Below are 20,626 nucleotides of genomic sequence, written 5' to 3'. Positions count from 1 at the left end.
CTGAGCCACAAAATCATTCCAAAAATCAGGCAGAGCTGGCACAGGGAAGGAATGTCACTGTCAGAACATTTACTATAAAATGTTACAAATATTACAATATTTGTAGAATCTAAACACACACTTTTCTGTTCCCATTTGTACCGTGAACTGCAGAGTGATCCAAGTGGGCTATCGCCAGACCAACTCGCCCCGATCACACAGCAGCTGACAAAGCCACAATGCCCTTCGCTGGCATCTTTGTTGATCCTACAGACGGGCATTTCTAAAGTCACCAAGCACTTATACACAGTCATTTACCTTCCTTCTTCTTCTACTCTGAGTTTGAGACTTTTTACTTTACAGCTTGAAAAAAAATCTGAGACTTCATAAATTATTACCAGGTATTTAAACTGAATAAAATGTCAGGGCAGCCAGAAGCTATCCGTGGAGAACACAACCCAGAGAACGTCGTTGCTCTCTGGAGAGGAGACTGAGAAGCCACAGGAGTCCCCTCCTTATCTAATGGGAATATATTCACTGAAAAAGCTGGGTCAGCTGTCTTAGGAGAGCACTTGCCAAAGGGGCTGATTCCTGCCACTAAGGAACTCATCTCTACTTAACGCAGATTCCTGAAGAACAAAGGAAATGGAGATGGATTTAGCCACAAAGGTACACTGCAGAAGAACAGAGCTTCTGTCCCTCCCCAAAATGAAGTATTAATAGCTCAAAACGTCTGTGTGGAGTTAAAAAGATTAAATTGGAAAACCTCTAACAGCTCACAGAGAAGCACAAGCAGCAAGCACACCAGAGCAGCACGGAGGAGCTCTGGGAGGGCACGGGGCAGAGCTCAGGAGGCAGGAGGAGAGGCTGGGGGCGCTGGGGTTGTGCGAGGAGAAGGGATTTAGTTGCTGTGCCCCACTACCTAAAAGGCAGGGACAGAGAAGATCAAGGTTCACCGTTCTCAGGAGGGAACTGTGAAAGAACAGGGAATGGACACGGGTAACAACACGGGAAATTCCTATGATATGAGGAAAAAATCCTTCAGAGATGGGCTGAGCACCAGGACAGGCTTCTAAAGGCTGCGTTAAAGCCATCTTGAGAGGTGTGTGACACGCAGCTGGGTGAGGCCCTGAGCAACCTGATCCAGCCCTGACGCCACCCCTGGTACAAGCAGGAGGTAGACAAGACGACAGGACCTCTACAGATGCCTTCCAGCCAAAATATGTCTGTTATTTCTACAGCGCTGCAAATGCAGGTTAGCCATATTTATGTAATTTCTTTCCCTCTGGAAATATTTTTTTTAGAACACATTTTTTTGAACGAAACTCTGAATGATCATCTTATCTTCCTTAATGTTGACATTTGCCTCCCCAGAAATCGGCGTCCCGATTATTACATGGAGATACCAAGTGAGATGCAGCACGCTCACCATATGGCACAGGAGCCCGAGGCAACCATCCATCCTTACCGCCTGCATTGGCAATCGCTACTTAGCGCTTCTCGGAGGCTATCACAGAAAAACAGTCTAGACTGTTTTTCACCAGCTACAGATGGAGAACGTTGCGGATAAATGGTCACCCCGCTGCGTTTGTAGGCTCTGGAGAGGCTACAGTTCCTTCCCTGCCATGTGGCTGTGCACGAACCTAGCACAATACGGAGCTGTTGGCACCACCACCACGCATTGTGGACCCGTGTCTGATCACACCATTGGAAATAGCTGCGTGCTCACTGCATGGCAGCTGTGCGCTCAGCCCGGTGATTGGAAATGGCTGCGTGCCTAGGGAAAGATGTCTGGGAGAAGAATAATTCGTTTGGCCTTCATCAGGCTCCCTGAATTCCTCGTACAAAGCCCCAGCTGAAAAAGGACAACAAACTGGAGGCCGGGATCATTATTCTGACAGACGAGATCCAGCTCTTGGCCAGAGTTTCTCCAGCCCAGCTGAAATGAAGAGCTGTGAATGAGCAAATTGTAACTGCTTTAAAAATAGACTTGGTTTTAAGCACACTGTTCCGCAGGTAAGTGGGAGCATGAAAAGAAGAGCAAGAAGCTTTCAGGGAGAGGCACACCGGGTAACAGGTTGTTCTCCCATGAACATCTTACTCTAACGATCCAGGCAATGGAAGGAATGTAAAGGGGATTTTGCACGGTTGCTGCTTGGAAAGAAAGGTCAGACACACATGGGATGCTTGGGAAGGGAACAGCTTTCTATTATTTGCTATACCCCGAGCTCAGAATCATGCAAATGCTGAGCGTTGCCTTGAAAAGTCAATTTCTTTGGAAATTCATTTACTTCTGAATGTTTCAGGTTGTCCACCCACCACCTTCAAAGCAAAAGGGTGCACAGTGATTAATAACAGCATTTTGTGCTCTATCTGCCTACTGAAAAATATGTGCACGGTGACTTGAAGTTTTTCTTCTCTCCCAAGCAGATTTTTGATTTTCCATTTTCCCTCAAAATGCTGCTTCTGTGCAGACCGAGGCTTTGCCATCACACCTTCGGTGGTGTGCCACTTGCACGTACCAGCGCAATGATACTCACGGTCCCATGGGGACACGGCTGTTTAATCCCACTGGCAACACGAAGAGTAGTCAAGGAGTCACCTCCCTGCTCCTCGTTAGAGGACGTTATGCAAAGAATTAAACTGGGGGCTGAGCAACAAGCACTTATATGCACATTTAACAGAAGTTACTGCACTCTCTTTCTTCCTTTTGCCCTTCTGAGTTGTCTCATACGAATAGAATGAATGACTCATAATAAAAATAAATTAATAAATGAATAAAAACCACCACTGTGAGCTTGCTTGCCTGGTCCCCCAGGCTGTACCAGCCTTCTCCCTTAGCTCTCCAAAAGCTGTTTGCTTGCCTCCTTTTTCCTCTTACCCAATATCAGCAATACAAAGGTGATATTCCCTTAATCATTCCTATTCTCTTTGGGTACAAAAAACACCAAGTACAATTTCTCCTTCTCAGACTTCCTGACAGTCTACAGCTATGATGTATTAGCGAGTTCTCATTACAAAAAGATATTTCAGGAATCACAACTCACCACAAAAGCCACTTCTGATATGTGCTAAAAAATATTGTCTTGTTGATGTCCTAGCTTGTGATACAGTCATCTCCTCCCCGCAGCTAAAACAGGACCGTACCTAATGACCAACACGAGTCAGATGACGAGACTCATCGTTTCAGGTGCTTTTCCTGTCTCTGATCCAAAGAGCATAAAGAAAGTGGAATCACGGAGCTTGCAGTCATTTCCAGGAGCAGCACAAAGAGATGTGCTCGACCCATGTTAACTCCCTAACCTCGCCAGCATTTCCTGCAGCAGCAGTGGGGCACTGTGTTCCCTGGGTTTGGAGATTTAGGAACTGCTAAATCACTCAGTGCCTGCTCAGTTTGTGCTCCGCAGAAAGAGACTCCCTCAGCACTGCAAAAGAGGAAATGCAGCCTGATAAAGTCAAATGATCAAGAGTGGTTTCAGTCCTGTCAAAGGCACTGCTGGATCCAGATCTGCTTCTTTTTTTGGGTTAAAATGAAAAAAAAAGGAAAAAAAAAAAGAGGAATGTACCTCCCTGTTGGTATAATTAAAGTAGGGTTTAGTACAGCAAGGGCACAGAGCATTTTCTAGACTGCACTAACTGTGAAGAGAGATTTCCAGTGTCAGCTTTGCATGAGAGCAGTAGATAATCCCACTTAAACTGGCCACGTTGTTGAAAGAAAAAAAAAAGGGGGGGGGCACTGTGTAATTTCCTTAGCAAAATATGTAAATGTGCAGCAAATGATCACAAAAATTACTCATACTAAAGTCCCTAAAAGTCTGGAAAAAAATGAAGTTGCACTTTGTTACATTCTTTGCTCATCAGAGAACAAGCAAACTCCTCTGTCATAGTCTGGAAAACCCCACTGGCATTTAATGTCTTTCATCAGCTTCACAGCACATCATGCATGCAGTGACTATACATGTAAGACTCCAAAGACATGGTCATCCTGTTTTCTCCCCGCTATCTTCCCCTGCCCCCTTTAAAACCCTAAAATTCAGATTACCTGAGCAGAGGACCGGTACTGGCCTGAGAATACCCCCTTTCACCCTCTAAATCTGATTCAAAGAGGTACTTACCCTGTGTGGGGCACAAGAACTGAGCCATGCTGAATCATCTAAAATTAGAAGATTCAGCCCACAGGCTCCTGGCTTACAATGCTCCTTATTCACTGACATAACACCACAAGAAAGGAGCTGTAAGGTTTTTAGCACTGAGTTACTTCTCCCTCTTTTACCCTGCTTTAGTTACACTGCAAGCTATTTGGGTAGAGTCCTTACATGACTCTGTTTGTGCAGACTTCCAGCACAATTAATCCTGATCAGAATCTCTGACTACTTCGTACTGAGTATAATATAAACACAACGTGACTGTTCTCTCCGAGGAAGCTGCATCAAACACACGGGGCTGCTGGCTCGATGAAGCCAACCCGCACTGGCACAGCCCAGCTAATGCGAGCACTTTGTGCAGACACAACACAGCACGTCCTAAAAGCCAGGTTCATAAGGGGAGGACTCTGCAAGTCGCTGTGCACACGTGGACACAGATGCTTTGCCTGCTCAGGGCACCACCATTTGCTTTGTAAAAAACACCACCATCACCTCCATTCTCAATACTCAAGGTCAAGTAAAACTGCTGATGAATGGTATTGTGAAAAAAGAGCTTGCTGCTGTCGTGATACACCATGACCGTGCCTGACAGCAACACTTAATGCCATAGACACAAGCAGCAGCTCCACTACTTGCCTGGTCAGTGCTATTCCCAATGAGCAAGATTATTTCCTTAGCAAGCAACAGGCAAGGAAAGGCCTTGGGCTCAAATGGAGAGTGATAAAGCACAAGACCAAGTTCAGCTGCCAGGTGAAGCCTGGCCCCATGCACTCCAGGTAGCGCAGCACAAAACCTATGAACCAGGAGACACAAAAAGATTGAGGTGCCTAATGAACATATACAGGGGTCAGCTACTGACATAGAAACCCTACAGACCCTAAATTAATTCAAAGAAAGTCCCATTTTTATTTTTTTTAAATGGATTTAGAAATATCTGACCCAGTAGTGGATATATAACAGATGGAAAATCCCCTTCTGTTTTGCAAGCTGAGCAGTCTTTATGCATGCATTGTACTGCTAAGCAGTGTTCTGGGCCACATAGGACCCAGCTCTTTCAGGAGGGTTTGGCAGCCATGTGGTGGTACCTGAACACTGCACACTGAGCTGGAGAACCTCACCACAGCTGTGAAGCAGGAGGTCTGCTGGCAGCAGGAGCTACACAGAGCAGTGAAAAGCTCACCTAGACCAGCCTCTGTGAGAACACTGCTCAGAAATCTCTGACTGAGGGTCCCAGATACACACAGATCTACAGGATACATTTCAGCATGTGATTCCATCTTCATGAGATTAAAATATTTTAAACCCTCTTCCAGATCAGGTTCAGAGAGCATGCCCAATAATTCAAAATCACAAGCATGTGTTTTAAAAGCCCAGTGTGTCTCATCTTTGCTCAAACACCACCTCGCTATACTTTGCACTCGTGTCAATTCACATCATTCAGATTAGGCACAGACTTTTGCAAGATGTGCACTGTCTTTCAGTAGATAAATTGAGACAAGAAAATGTAGCCAAAGTCAAAATCATTATCAGAATGAAAGACCAAACCTGCAATTATGTCACAGCTCCCAGAGCAAAGCCGAATGTCACCTTTCCAGAACAGGTGCTCAATACCAGTAACAAACATTTCTAACAGGGATACGATCAGGGGAATTACTTACTTACCCTGAACACTACCTCAGATTTACAGTCACTTATTAAGATATAGCTAGCCCTTAACAGACAACACTTTAAATTTTTTTATTTTTTTTTTCAAACAGTGAATGAGAAATACCATATGCAGGTAGCAAAGGTAGCTTGTGTGTTTGTGTGACACCCGTCTGCCTGGTGGTATCACACTGGGCAAAGTAAGGAGGCATGGAATACCATGAAGAAAAAAGTAATGGCAGTGCTGCTGGACCACTCATTTTGCACAGCACAGCTTCCAAAATGTCCTTAGTGACATTGGACCTGTCATACAAGCAAAGCAACATTTCAAAGAGGTGGAGAATCACCTTCCTCTACATTGAATTTGAAGTCTTAGACAGCACAGCTAACAGAATACCTGAGCCACATTTTCAGCCCGTCAGAGCAAAATAACCACCACCTTCAGCTCCAGCAGACAGTCCCTTTGAAAACAGAGCTAAAAGTAAACACTACAGAATTAAATAAGGAAACAAGGGCAAAGTAACCTAGGAGGATGTTTTGTGAAGCACACCTAGGTACAACAAAGAATCCAGTCTTGAGGAAGCAAGTGGGACTCTCATGGCATTAAAATGCTTCAGAACTTCACTGTTCTTCGATACTACAGCAACTGGAGATAATCAAATCATGATTTCCAAAAATGGCCTAAATAAGTTAATTAGGAGTTTGCAGTTCTACATCAGTCACGTTTCTGCACGTTTTAACATTTCAACGCATTAAAAGTCCTCTGCAAACAGACAGTTAAGGTGTTTGGTTAGTACCTACCTCCGAGCTGTATTCCCTCTGATTCAGGATGAGCACTTACGCTGCACTGACCCACTTCCTAACCGCTCCGGAATGAAAGCAGATCCCAAGGAGTTTTCAAACTATGAATTTCTGGGGTGAGGAAGCTTAAGGCACTGATCTCTATCTTCTACATGAGTCACTTGTACAGCAAAGATAACTGAATTCAACTATCGTGTAGCAGTGCTTTAAGACTATAAAGTTTCTGCAGTATTTTGAAGAGCAAAAATACGAAGTCTGTGGCAGAAGATGGAAGAGAATTCTAGTGTTTCTGCCTCAAGTGCTTTACTGTCTTTAAAGTTTACATATGAAATAAGCAGAATTGTATTTTTCTTACAAAAATAATGAAATTCCATACATAACTGTGAATCTGAACTAAGATACCCCAAGTGGCAGCAATTTGTTAGATTTTGTTTTTGTCAGTTTAAGAAAGGACCCACAGGAAGAAAGCAATACAGCCTACATAACGTGAAAAAGAATTCAAGTGTAAGGGGCAGGATCACTGTCACAGAGTGAAACAGCCCAGTATTTGCTCACACGTTCATTTCCTCTTGTACAATGTAGTTTTTCAACACTCATCCAGTCACTACAACTATTTAAAATCGGATAAAAGTTCTTACAATGTGTGATAAGAACTCACAGATCATGTCAGTAGCTAGCGTCCTTCCAAAGATCTCTTTTCTATTTAAAAGGAACAAGAAAGTCATTTACAACCCCCACCAAGTATCAATTAGCAGGATGCAGGCTGAATCAGTACAACCTTGAAGGAAGAATACAGAGTATTCAACACCGTAATAAGGAATCGGGTTGAATTAAGGTAAACAGAATATCAGGTAAAAGGAATGATAAGTCCCTACAGTAATATTATAGATAGCTAAGAGAAGACCCATTAAAGAGTTCACAGAATTCAGGATCAAAACTGTGGAAAATTTTCAATGCTTCATTTTCAATGTAATCGAAAAATTCTACATTTTGCCTCATAATCGAAGAGTAAATTTAGAAATGGATGTTCTTTTCTGTGTACTAAAGCAAAAACTAGTATTAAACTCCAGAGAAAGCATACTTGCAAATTTACTTATGGGTTAGTTACTTCCAACACATGGCTTGCTGAGCTTATAATATCTGTAGGATTTTATGTTCCTTTCAATCCTCCTCCTCTCCCTCTCAGTTCTGCAATTCTTCTCATCACCCACGCCTGCAAACTGTGTCTAGTATTTAAGTGTTCTCCTCCTCTTCACACACTTACTCTTTTCAGACATGTATTTGTAAAATATAAAGATTTGAATAAGTTTTCACTTTTAAAATAGACAAAGGTATTTCTAAATGTATTTCCAAAACTATCTTTAATGAGAAAATGCATGTAGCTTGTCCTCAAAGCGAGACTGCAAACAGAATCAATGTTTCAAAAAGTTATTTTCATTTTTCCTACTCTCTATAAAAATATATCATTTCAGTTTTACTGTGTGTTAAAACTAATTCTACAGAACATTACCATATATTTTACTAATAAATTAAATTCCTTCTCTTCAAGTTCAGAATCTAAAGATGTGATTTGGAAACCAAATCTGATGAATGTTTTCACTGAAGGTGGCAAGAATTTAAATTATTTCAGTGTTTTGCTACTTTATGTAATAAAAAGGAATGGAAACACAGCAAAGGGTTGCACAGATTCTAAGACAGGAGGGAAACATGCAGTCGTACAATTTCAATTAGATTTTAATATTTAAAATATACCTATATTTTCCTTCAAACTTGCTTATTTTGGACTGCAGGTTTAAGATGCATCAAATGAAAATTAGAAACCTCCTCCAAAGTATTTTCTGTTGATTAAGAATGCTTAGAATACTGAAATAAAGGGGAACAATCATCAGTAGCTATCTGACAGTACGTAATTTATGGTATTATATTTGTGTCAAAATGTCAGAACCATCCTCATCAGGATCGCTCACTAAATAAACGACGGTTTTTAGGAGGTTTTAGAATACGTTTTGTGTTGTTCTTACCATACACGCGGTACTCCAGATATCAGCAGGTGTACTGTAACCTGCTCCTATTAAAACTTCTATGGATCTATATTGTCTTGTCTGGATGTCTTCTGTGAAGTGTTTATGCTAAAACAGAAAGAACCACATTAACAGGAAAAATGAGCAATAAAAAGGCTTGTTCTAAGTAGGAAGGCTCTAGAGCTGACCTGATACTTACCACCCAGCAGGCATTCCCCAGGTCAGCAATTTTAACTCTAATTTTATCTGCATTTCTTGGGTCCAGTGGATTCACCAGTAAGTCAGCAGCACGAGTTTTTGCTAACACAAGCAAAATGCAAACCAGTTAGTATTCAGAACATACTTTTCATTCTCCATAAGCAATCTTGCCTTGACACTTGATCCAGTTTTCTAATACCTTGAAGACATCACAATAATTTGCTTAATGTTATGAGGAATTAAAGCAATGCAAACAGTATTTCTTACCTTGATTTCTAAATATCCTTACACATTTCAAGTGCAAATTGTTTGTGTTTTTACAGCAAATTGCCATGTGGCTATTATTAAAGTATCTGAAGAAGCTCCGAAGCAAAAATGGTGCATATGTTTCCCTAACAGACATGCTAAAACTCAAACTCCAAGAACTCCACACAAAAGATACATTCTTAGAACAGTTTGGTTGAGAGAATAAATCTAGCACTTCCATTCTCGACTAAGGCACATACAGTCTCTGCCTCTTTTTGTTTGTTTTAATTTGCCCCATTGGGAAAAAGAAATACTAAAATCTGGATAATTTCAGAGCCATTAATATAATGTATGTATATATATAATCTGTATAATTTCAGTCATCCGTTTCACAGATCATTCAGCGTTGAATCAAAGTTCTCTGAAGGATCTGTTTGCATTAAACACAACTCAAAGTGAAATGGCAGAACTGTAATCAGTTTACAGGCCTTTATAGGCTCCTGGGACACTGGAGACCCTAGCACACGTTAGGGTCCTGACACTGCAGGACTGCTGCTTTTTTGTTTGTTTTGGCATACCACCATTCACTGGCTCCTAAATTGCATGGGAAAGCAAGCAGGTTGATTTGAATGTGGAGGAGAGAACCAGGTATCAAAAATGAGGCAGCAGCAGAGGAATTATCTCAGCTGCTTCATCAAAAGCTACATAAGAAACTGGTGGCAAGATGTAAAAGATCTACTAGATAAGAAAGGGATCTGGGGATCCAATACAATGATCACTTAAACCGGTGTAAGAATTGGAAGAAGAAAATACACTACAGGTGAGACAAGGAGAGAAAGGAGAAGGAAGTCTAACAGTGTGAGTTAGGCATGACTGGGATCAGATGAAGATCTTGAGCTACTGGGACAAAAATCTGAATGGGCAGTCAGGGAGAATAATGTCTGGATGGAAAAGAAGATGGCAGGACTGAATGGTCAGAAGGGCAGTGATGTCAAGAAAACAGTCCTCTAAAGTAGCTGGAATCGAGTCCAAAACTCTACTTCAAACAAAGCACCAACATAGGGCATAATGATAATATAAATATAAGAATAGAGAATATTAAGGCTGCATTCCAGCACTTAAAAGTCAGGAATTAGTAATCTTAACTCAAAGTCTTCCCTTACGAGCATGCTGCATAGCAGTATGGTTTTTTTAAGCACAATCACATGCATTATTCAACAACTAACAAGACCTTTCTCAGCTCAGTAACCCTGGCAAAAAGAAGATATTGCTGAGTAAATCCTTCCCATACCTCTTACTGAAGGTGAAGTATTGCAGTAAGTAAAGCAGGAGAATAAACGGGGGAAAAAATGCCTCGTTAGTAAGATATCTGAGTATGGCATTAGAAAAAAGCATTCTTCAACCTCCCTTAACAGAGACTGGAACACGGTAACAGGCAAGTGCCTCCACCTTCATGCTTTTCTCCTGAACTCAGTGAGTTAGTGTCCCGTATTTTGTGAGAGATGAATGAGACCTTGCATTCTGATTTTGACAAATGCTGATCATTCACAGCTGACTGAAGTCAACAGGAGTGTACTTCTTAGCAAGTACTCTCAAGAAGTGTCCTATGGAGCTCAACCTGAGCGCAAACTTTGTGAGCATTTCTAATTTTCACTTCTGTGTGTCCTAGTTCCGTAAAGCTGAGAAATATCACCTCCTCTGCTCACAGTCACACCACACAATATACTTAGTAAACATTCAAGCACTGCAACAAGGAGGGAAGTCATGAGGAAATTGATAAATTTGTCCTGAGAGCGTTTGGTCACACAGTGTGAACTAAAAAAAAAAAAAAAAAAAAAAAAAAAAAAAAAAAAAAAAAAAAAAAAAGAAGATGAAAAAAGATAAAAACTTGAAAAAAATAGATGCTCAGCTACTGAATGCAAATCTGTCTGCGCTGAATGAGGCGAGTATCCTGAAGAAATTAAGATGAGGCCGCGCTATTTAAGAATGTATAGCAATAGCTACATGGAGAGGAGCAAACAGTCTGTGTCCATACCAGAAAAGGGTACTAAAAATATACTGAAAAAGTACCTTCATCATTTTTATTACTGTTTAAAGCCACAAGTGCTGTTAAGATTAGTAACATCAAGCTTATCCTCCTTCTGAGGAAGAAGTGAGCTATGGCTGCATTTACTGATCTCTCCTTCCTTTGCTCACAAGGCCTGTAAACTGCTCCTGACGAGATAAGATCACGGAGGAATGAAGTGGGTTTGGTTCTCCAGCTGGGGAGATAAGCTGCTCCTGTGATGACAATAGCAGCTTTGCTTTGGGGAAACAGGAGGATTTTACACAGCACCCCAGGAAAACAGCAGTAGAGTTTTCCTGCCCATGCACTGCCAGCAGCATGAAGAGGCTATGGAGCATCTAGGAGCCTTTAGGGGGAACAGGGCACACGGAGACAGACTGGAGGATTTATTAGCCCGAGTCTTGACCTCCTGCAGAAATTCAGCTCTACCCAATTGCATTTTATTTCATGTTTCTTACCTACCTACAGATTACCTGATTTAGTCAGACTGTAAAATAAACCATGTGAAATGCTCTTCTGGAGTCTTAAACGGGGAAATACACTCTGCTGTACTTCTGCATACAGCTCTGTTTAAATTTAGTAACTTCATCTGGGACAATGTTCACGCAGGCTTGGCGATCTTTTCCTAAGCTATCTCATTTTCTTCTATCCACTTACAGATTTAGTCTCTCAATATTTTCTTTATTGAAGTTGAAACCCATATATTTATCATTTAGTCACTGACACTATAAATAAAGCCTATGGGGTAATACTCTGGAGCCATTTAATTCAATGGCAAAAATCCATCTCTTTGCACAGAAACCAAGATTTCACCATCCACGTCTTCTATAAACAGGATTTATAGACAGAAGTTTTGGATTTTAGCAGTTTTGGTGGCCAAAATGTAAATGTCCAAACCCAAGCTGAATACAGAAAAGCCATCATGAGTTGAGGGCTGGCAACATGCCTTACAGAGACAACAAAAATAAATAAATAAATCCTGTTTAGATTTACCAAAAAGCTTGAGAACTGTCTTAAACTGAAAAGAACTATTAATGAATGAAAATAGTGTATTTTGAAGAACTTTTGAATATCACTGATAAAAGATAGAACAAGCTAAAAGCCGCAGCTGGACAAATCCAAATTAGTTACAGTTCTTCTAAAATTTCAAACATACTTTTTTTTTAGTCTTTTAATTTGCCCAAATCAATAGCATTATTTTTATTTTTTTTTTTTCCAAAATATGTTTTAAGCCAAACAAAGCTTTCAGAGCTTATTAGATAGGTGCATTATTGCCTTGTTATAAAAAAGGAGCCAGGTTAAATCATCTCACAATCACCTCTGGCCTTAAGCTGTGTGAATAATGCTTACTGGCAAGCATCATCTTCCTTCTCTCTTTCCTACTGCTCAGTGCACATAATTCACCTACAGTAACTGATCTACTACCCTTAAAAACAAGTTCTACAGCAGAAAAAAAACAGTTTTGCTTTGCTTTTAAAATTTAAGACTGCAGATTTATTTAAATTGATCAAGAATGCTTTTGTGCTGTGTTCCAAGCTGCATCTATCAAGCTCCCGGATCAGAATCCACATAAAAGCATCCAGTTTATGTAAAGTATGCTTACAGCTGAGCCACTGCCTTTGAGGAGACTGTTAGAGATTTTTCATAACTTAATCACTGCCTTTCTATAACATTCACTTGCCTCCCACCCCTACTTTTTTTTTTTTAAAAAGTAATCAAAGCCCATGGTACTAGGCAAAAGTCTTTCATCAATTCCACCCAAACTTTTTTCCTTTTTTTTTTTTTTTTGATTTCTTAAAGTAACAGAGTTTATTTTCCTTGAAACTTGTTCCCAGGAGGCCAAAATTCACCAAAATCATTTGGGACCAAAATAACATAAAAGTCTCCTCCTGATTTCTAGACATCAGCACTGCCTTTTTTTTTTTTTTTTTTTTTTATTCCAGAAGTCTTCTAAGATGAAACTCTAAATTTAAAATAATGATCATTTGGATTGGACATTCACATGACGTAATATTCAATGATCAGAATGTTCAGAGTTAGACAAAGCCAAGATGATTGAATTAGTCAGCAATGAAAAAAGGGTTTCCAGTAATGGGCTACAGCTGTGATCCAGTCCTAGCTATGGCTGATCTGACCCCATATCCCACTTTCTGACCAGGTGTGAGCAGTGCCTAGGAAAGCAAATATTTAGGAGCAGCCTGCACACACTTCTGACTGCAGAGGCTGGCATCATGGGTACCATCTTCTCAATGGGTACTCTTCAGAGTCAAGCAGGGAGCAGGCCAGGACATTAGTAAGTTTGGCACTAACCCAGAAACTAAAAACGTTTAAAACACTTCTGCTGTAGGTAAAGAAAAGACAACATCACAGAGAAGTTCCAGATCTACTTTTCAATCAAAATAAGGGAAATGGTGTAACAGAGTCCTCCCTTTGTTACTGAAAGGTGCTTTCACACCACTGAAAGAAGTATGTGATGCTCTATCTGTAAGGCATGGTACTGGATTTTACACTTAAAAAAGAGTAAAATTTTGCATACAAACTTCACTGAACAGAGATAAAACATTTACATAAGGCTTTTTCCATTTCCGTTACTCATTCTACAATCAGACATCACCTACAGCTCCAAAAGACTTCAGGCCCAGTATATGCCACCAAGAGGAAAACTTACTTTTAGGCAGATCTCCAGTGCTAGAAGCTGAAACTGTTCTGCTCCTGTCGTGAGATGGGCTGCTCTCCTCTCTTTCAGTTACAGTAGATCCTTCAGAAACAGCAGAACCACAAGCTACAGACTCTAGAGCCCCAGAGAACACTGAAGCTGAAAATTCAGAGAACTGTGACTCAGGAATTTTATGACGTCCATTTGGCAATTCACCATTAAACTGTTCATAGGAGCTGCTATAAGAGTAATCACTTTTTGCATTTGGCTCATCAAGATTATACTCCTCTGGATTTGGACATTCTTCCTCTTCCTCGTCTTCATCTTCAATCTGTTGTTCCAATAGGAAAGGGCCATTGACAATATGGCCATTTGTTTTGGGGGATTCTATCCACTTAGGGTCTGTAGGGTCATTGTTGACAAGTTCCTGCTCAACATCGTCATCTTTTTCAGTGTTTTCTTTCTCTGTGTCTTCTTTTTCATCCTGATCTTCTGCCTCACCTGAAAAATTTTAATGAGCAACATATTAGATCACATATCAACACATCCTTTTGAAATTAGGCATTCCTAACTTTTAACTCTTCAGGAAGTACTTGACTTCCAACATAGCACACAAGGCAACTCTAAATATCACTGGAACATGCAAAGAGTTTAAAATCTAAATTAAAGGCAAGAGAAGGATCTAATAGGGCTGCTGGAAAACAAACAAAAAAGAACAATGTGAAGTGGTTCAGGATAGTATAACCGAGGGAACAATTCAGAAGAGAAGAACGTTATGAATGGAAGATAAGTGGTTTTAAAAGCAAGCACTACAAATTTACAACTCTGTCAACGTCAAACAGGGATTCATCACAGAGGCAGGAAAATTCACAGTATAAACAGACCCAAAAAAAAGACAGTATTACATCTCTGTCAGAACTGTAAAGAGCTGACAAAAAAACACAGGAGCTAGAAAACAAGTTAAACCCTAACAATTATGCTCCAAACCACAAATATTAAACAAGAATTTGTGTTTGGCAACTCTGTTCAATGCGTTAGATGCAATACTGCAATTACTTTCCCCTCTGAAACAGTAAATTCTAGGTCAATAAAAGCAGATGACACTAACCATCATCATTTCCAGGTTCTTCATCTACAACCTCTTCTAGATCAGCTGTTTTTAGTTTCACCTCTGGGTGGTACTCATCTTCTTGCTCATTTGATGGTACAGCTGAGGTTACGTTTTCTTCTATTTTTTTCCTTTCAGCTTCTCGCTCTAGTTCTTCTATTTCCTGCAGGCGTTTTTCTAACAGCTCTGCTTGCCTCTTCTGTTTTTTCTTCAGTTTTTTCTTTTTGTTTTTGGATATTTTTCCAACCTGCAATATTAATAAAAACAAAATAAAATTAAAAAAAAACTGAACAATTCCTCTCAAGGCATTTTAGACCAAAAACATGCAGTGTAAATACTTTTTATTTGAAAATACTGGATGTCAATTAATATAGTAAATATACTGTTTTTTTTTCCATTTTATATATGAAAAACCTTTGTCTAACCATGGTTACATGAAGTAAAAAAATCTATCAAAATCTTACATAGCTATACAAATATTTTTACATGGTTGTTTACTAGACATAAAAGCAAAATACATCTAAGATGACACTGTAAAATTCCTATAATCTCAACTAGCACAATAATTTTAAACTTTAGTCTAGATCAACAGATGATAAGATTGTACGTGGAAGGTATTCTGCTATCACATCTTCTATATCTTATATATCTTATATGTTTATCTGCTGTAAGCTATATACATGATCTCTCTCTCTGTACAATGCAGGTAAATGCTCAGAGAAAGTATGCAGAGAAAAATTATACGAGAAACCCAGAGAGAATGAAAATGGTAAAGAATTTTAAATGAACACTGTGCTGTTCAGCTTTTTCCCTGTAAAAGGAAAGCAGCTTTATTCTTCCTTTCTGGTCCAAAACATATGAATCACAAACAACAGATGGCCATCATGAAAAGTTTCACATTTTATATAACGTAAGGACTAGCAACCCCAGGTATAACAACAAAGAAAAAAATATTGAGAGATCTGAGCTAAGAATGAAACAATTTATTATATTTTAATTGAATTCTGACTTCTAATTTTACTCCTTGATAAATTAGCTCTATCCAATTTCCATTCATCATTCAGATACCACTAAGAAATCCTCATACAAGTCAAAAATAAACTACAGGCAACAAAGAGAAATATTCTTTTCTTAAAGGTTTGTCTGTAAATTCTGTTGTCTTCAAAACAAACTACATTACAGTCAAAATTAGCTAATTTGATGATCCTACTAAATTTCATACATGTTGTATGCTTATTTAAGTTATATACAGGTTTTGTACACACAGATGTAGAAAGCAGGTTTGACCTTAGGTACTACTAAACATCTGTATTATCAGTGGTTCCTTGCTATAAGCGTATGGCAAAAAGATCTTTGAAACCTCATGAAAAAAACCCTCCCTTTTAAGACCTGGCTGATTAAGGCCTTGAAGTCCTTAAGCTATCTGCAGTGCCTGATATTTAGTGCATGCATGCATTGCTGTCAGGATTTGAACTGAATGGATTACTCCATGAGCGATGAAAATGGCAATGCTTAACTTCCTCTGACACAGCTACAGAACTGTAAGTCTATGAGCATTTCCATCAGAGAAATGTGCTGAAAACTGGTAAGGCCAGAGACATTAAAATAAAAACATTTTCTGAAACATAAAAGCTTTATTAAAAGGAAGCCTTTAAAAAGGGTAGACACTACCAGAAGTCTAATAGTTACTAATACTACCAGAAACACAGAAAATAAGATAGTTAATTCAAATTATATATCAATACTTACAGGCTTTTGTTGTGGAGCTGTACTCACTAGAAAGAAAAAAACAATTTTCAATATACATTTTTACAAGAACAACTCTATAAAATCTGAAAACATTCTGAACTAAATTATAGACCAATGATTAAAAATTGTATTTTTAGCTTTTTTTTTTTCCTACACTCTTTACAAGTGCCTCCTGCCTGAAATCATTTGATGTCACCATTAGAGCATCTGGAATTGGAAGGAACTAGCATTAATTGCTGTTCACTCTGTTGAGGCTGGTTAATAAAAGTTAACAAATGTCCAAAAGGGAAGTCTGAAACAGTAGAGTGGTCAGAAAACATTAGCTGACTGTAGTCACAAATGAAATGTTTGCAGTCAGCTGATTGATCAGGTGTAGATAGCTTTTAAATAGTCCGGGGAGACTCAAGACAGATGACTACTGTGTCACGCTGAACAGGAAAGTCACATATCAACATTTCTTGCCTTTTGAAGCGGAGTACGCTGATGGGATTGTAAGTATGAGTAAGTGCCTGTGGCAAAAAGCTCTACACCACAGAAAAAGCATCTCCAGCGTGTACCTCTTCCTAAGCATGTCTCAGGTGGATAGCATCAACAACTAGGTTTGATGTGATTACAGTAATAACTGCAAAAATGCACAAAGAATACAAGCCACACACACACACAAAATTAATAAGGGAAACAGGAGCAAAGTAAAAGTGAGAAAGTGGAAATGAACAGGGGAGGAGAACCACTCACAAACTTCTTCAGACTCACAGGCATATGGCAATTAACAAATGCAAAGTGAAAAATGGAGACAGTTGAGAGTTCTCTAATAAATTCTGCTCCTGCTGCTAGGTTCAGGGGAAAAAAAACAACGCTTGTACATCCCTGAAAGAGCAATGTTTTCAAAAAAATTCTTACACTTGAGTATCATCACTTCTCTGAAAAGTGCAGTTTTGCAGAACCTATACTTGAAATGCTGTAAAGAAAACACATCTTCAGCTCCTGTGTGGAAAGTCATACATTTAATTGCAATTTGCTAAGAACAAACTGTGATAAGAATTCATCAATGTATTCCTTAACATCGTGTTTATTTTAATGCCAGGAAGCAGTATCAGGCTACACGAGCAAAATCAAGTTCCTTCCCACACAAGTAACACACAGCCTTTAGCTATATGATCACGCAGTATGTAAAATCCAATACAATATATTAATGATAGATTTTTGCATGTCAACATATCTAACACATATAATACTGTGAAACAGCACAATCATTTTTAGCTCGACAAAAAAATCACATTCAGTCAAAGACAGAGTCTAACGAATGATGTTGAAAAGAAAGTGCTTTAGGAAATCTTAAAAGTCTGTAAATAACTGGCTACAGTGGAAAAAATTATGGCTTTGACCACAATTGTTCCTGATATAGAAGGTATTTTTACTATATCTCAATGATTTTAATCTATAATGTATTTTCCAACAACATTACAAAGATCTTTAAAAGTTGTTATTTCTCCACTGCCTGCAGCTGATGTGCTGGATTACCAAATAAACGGCAACCATGCCACTAAAGATCACTAGAAAAGCCACGTTTCCTTTTTGTTTGTCTTTACCAATGGCTGTGAGGTCCTTTATTTTGGTTTCTCCTAGCTGAACGTAACATACTGTTCCCTTCACAGTTCTTGGCAAGTTTAACAAAGTATTTCACATACAGAGCTAGAAATAAGAGCTGATCACAAATTCAGTCAGGTACAATAAATTCTGTTCTCAAGAATGAAAAAATGGACCATAATATTTGTCACTGCATTCTGAGAATAAAGTTATAGCCAACTAGAAGGTAGGTAGTTTCAAACGCACACTGATGAAATTCTAACAGAACTAGACTTGTAAGTTAGATAAGATTATTAATTATTGTCATCGTTAAAAATGCAAAGCTCCACTGCAGATAAACCTCATTAAAGGTTGCAAACTGAGTCTTTGTTCCAATAAATCAGGGACTCCAAAAACCTGAACACACAAAACTGAGAAGAGAGCACTCCTTTTTAGCTTTGCAGAGAATCAATAAGAATGAACTAGAGGTACATTTTCAGATGCAATTCTTTACAACGTTAATATTCATTAAATAAAACTGTTGGCATTAATTTATAGAGACAAATTTACTGAATTGCTTTTAAACACACTATCATACCTGCTGAGCCAGAGGGAGGAGGAGCACCAGCTTTCTGCCACTCAGTAGCTTCAGCAGCCATTCGACGAACATAGGCATCATCCACGCACATCAGAATGTTTTCTGGCTTAATATCTGTATGAATGATCTTGCACTTGCTGTGGAGATAATCTAAACCTTGAAGTACCTAATTGCAAAAGGAATTTTTGGAAACTTATTTTTATTAGCCAGAGCAAGTTAAATGTATTTACTGTTAGTAAAGAGATGCTTGAACTATTGCCAGCAGTCCATGGCCTGCCAGGATAATTTATTTAGCTCATAAACCCAATTCCAGAGATGTCCATAAGTTAGATACTGGCTGGCTGAATGGTCTTGATGACAACAAGCTGCTCTCAGACCTTCTATTTCCCAAGTGCTTTTCTGTTGATCAGCACACACGTGAAAAAAACCTCAATAGGTCTTCCTTGGAAAACAGATTCAGGCTGCTCAGTCAGAAAGGCTGATTCTCACTAGTTTATTATTTAAAATGTTATTTAAAAAACCCACCACAAGTACTATATACTATAACTGAAATCTGCTTTGTGAATAACCTTAATAAATAACTATTGATTATTGTAAAAAGCAGGAAGGGGAATGTTTGGATGAAATGTTTACTATAACTTTCCTTAGAATTGCAATAGTAATTCAGCTTTTAATGTGATCAAGATGTCACATAAGGACTTGTCTACCTGTATTTGCCACATGGATTTTTCCACTAGTCTTTCATATTCTCTGGAGGCAAATTCTGCTCGATCATATCAAACCTGCATTCCAAAGTCTTAAAAATGTCTTCTGGGACTAAAATAAAAAGAATTTTTACACAATGAACCTGTCTCTGATTCTGACTAGAACAGAAATACAACAGCTTATGTGGTTTTAAAAGTATTTTAGATGAGACCTAGGTATAATATAAAAGCCTTGAAAAAAGTAATTGACTTTCACAATTACTTTCACAAGTCAATTACTGCAATTAATCAGTACAGGATAAGATAAGAGGGTAAACCAAGCTATTGCTAAAATAGGCTCCATAAATAAATAGGAAAAAAATCAGCAAGAAATAAAAACCCAGAAACCTAACTGACCTAACTGATAAAAGAATTCTTTGAATTTTTAAAGAATGTTCTGCAGCAGGAAGCAGACCTCCAGCCTCAGCTACAGGAACAGCCTGCCTTTCCAGATATTGCAGAAATAAATCAGCACATGCTAACCTCCCTGCTCTCAGGATCCCTTAAGACCAAACTAGCTAGGGTAAACTTCAAAAGCAAAGCGTGTTGGTTCAAAATAGCAGTAACAGAATACAAAGGTATGAGTACTGCCTAGTCCTGAGCTAGTTCCAGATGGGTATGTCCAGACAGCACACCAGGCAGCTCAGGTAAGAGAAAAACAGTGGCATGTGTATGATGTTTACACCCAGAAACACTTCAAAGCGCTTGGCTCTGTTCTGGAGCTAGCTTGGAACAGCAACCTTCCTGAAAAGCTTTCCATCGTGCTCTTTATCTATAAAAACTGCATGTTCACATGAGCAAGACTCAGCATCGCTGCCAAAGGTATACCTAGAAACTGTTGCTTGCTTAACAACCTGGATTTTTTTTCCCTGCAAATCCAAACTACGCCCGAATATTTGCCGAAGCAATCAAAAGAATATGCAGTATTTCTCAAAGTGAGAAACGTTAAGGAAAGATTGGCTTATTCTAAGAAGGCAGTTAGTGGCTAAGTGACTGCAATCTTTAGAAAAGACATTAGCAGCAACAACAACATAAAGTTTGATTACAATAGGCTTTTCCCTTCATCGCTATGGTACAAAGCATCTTAGAAACTACCATCAAATATCT

At 39.0% G+C, this 20,626-nt stretch overlaps 1 protein-coding gene across 7 annotated transcripts in view; it reads right to left on the bottom strand.

Moving 5' to 3' along the window:
• SRPK2 (SRSF protein kinase 2) overlaps positions 1 to 20,626 on the bottom strand; it is a 142,145-nt gene that overhangs the window by 7,219 nt on the left and 114,300 nt on the right. For all 7 annotated transcript variants that reach the window (XM_084510464.1, XM_084510460.1, XM_084510459.1 and 4 more), the window contains 6 exons: positions 18,777 to 18,942; positions 16,613 to 16,638; positions 14,864 to 15,110; positions 13,768 to 14,256; positions 8,790 to 8,890; positions 8,591 to 8,698 (listed from right to left, as the gene is read on the bottom strand). In XM_084510464.1, coding sequence (XP_084366590.1) covers positions 8,591 to 8,698; positions 8,790 to 8,890; positions 13,768 to 14,256; positions 14,864 to 15,110; positions 16,613 to 16,638; positions 18,777 to 18,942 — 1,137 coding nt within the window. The remainder of the gene's footprint in view (positions 1 to 8,590; positions 8,699 to 8,789; positions 8,891 to 13,767; positions 14,257 to 14,863; positions 15,111 to 16,612; positions 16,639 to 18,776; positions 18,943 to 20,626) is intronic.

The sequence above is a fragment of the Aythya ferina genome (genome assembly GCF_964211825.1).
Source record: "Aythya ferina genome assembly, chromosome: 1".
NCBI classification, from domain to species: domain Eukaryota; kingdom Metazoa; phylum Chordata; class Aves; order Anseriformes; family Anatidae; genus Aythya; species Aythya ferina.
Note: the sequence above shows the minus strand (reverse complement) of the source record. Positions and strands in the feature narration are given on the sequence as shown.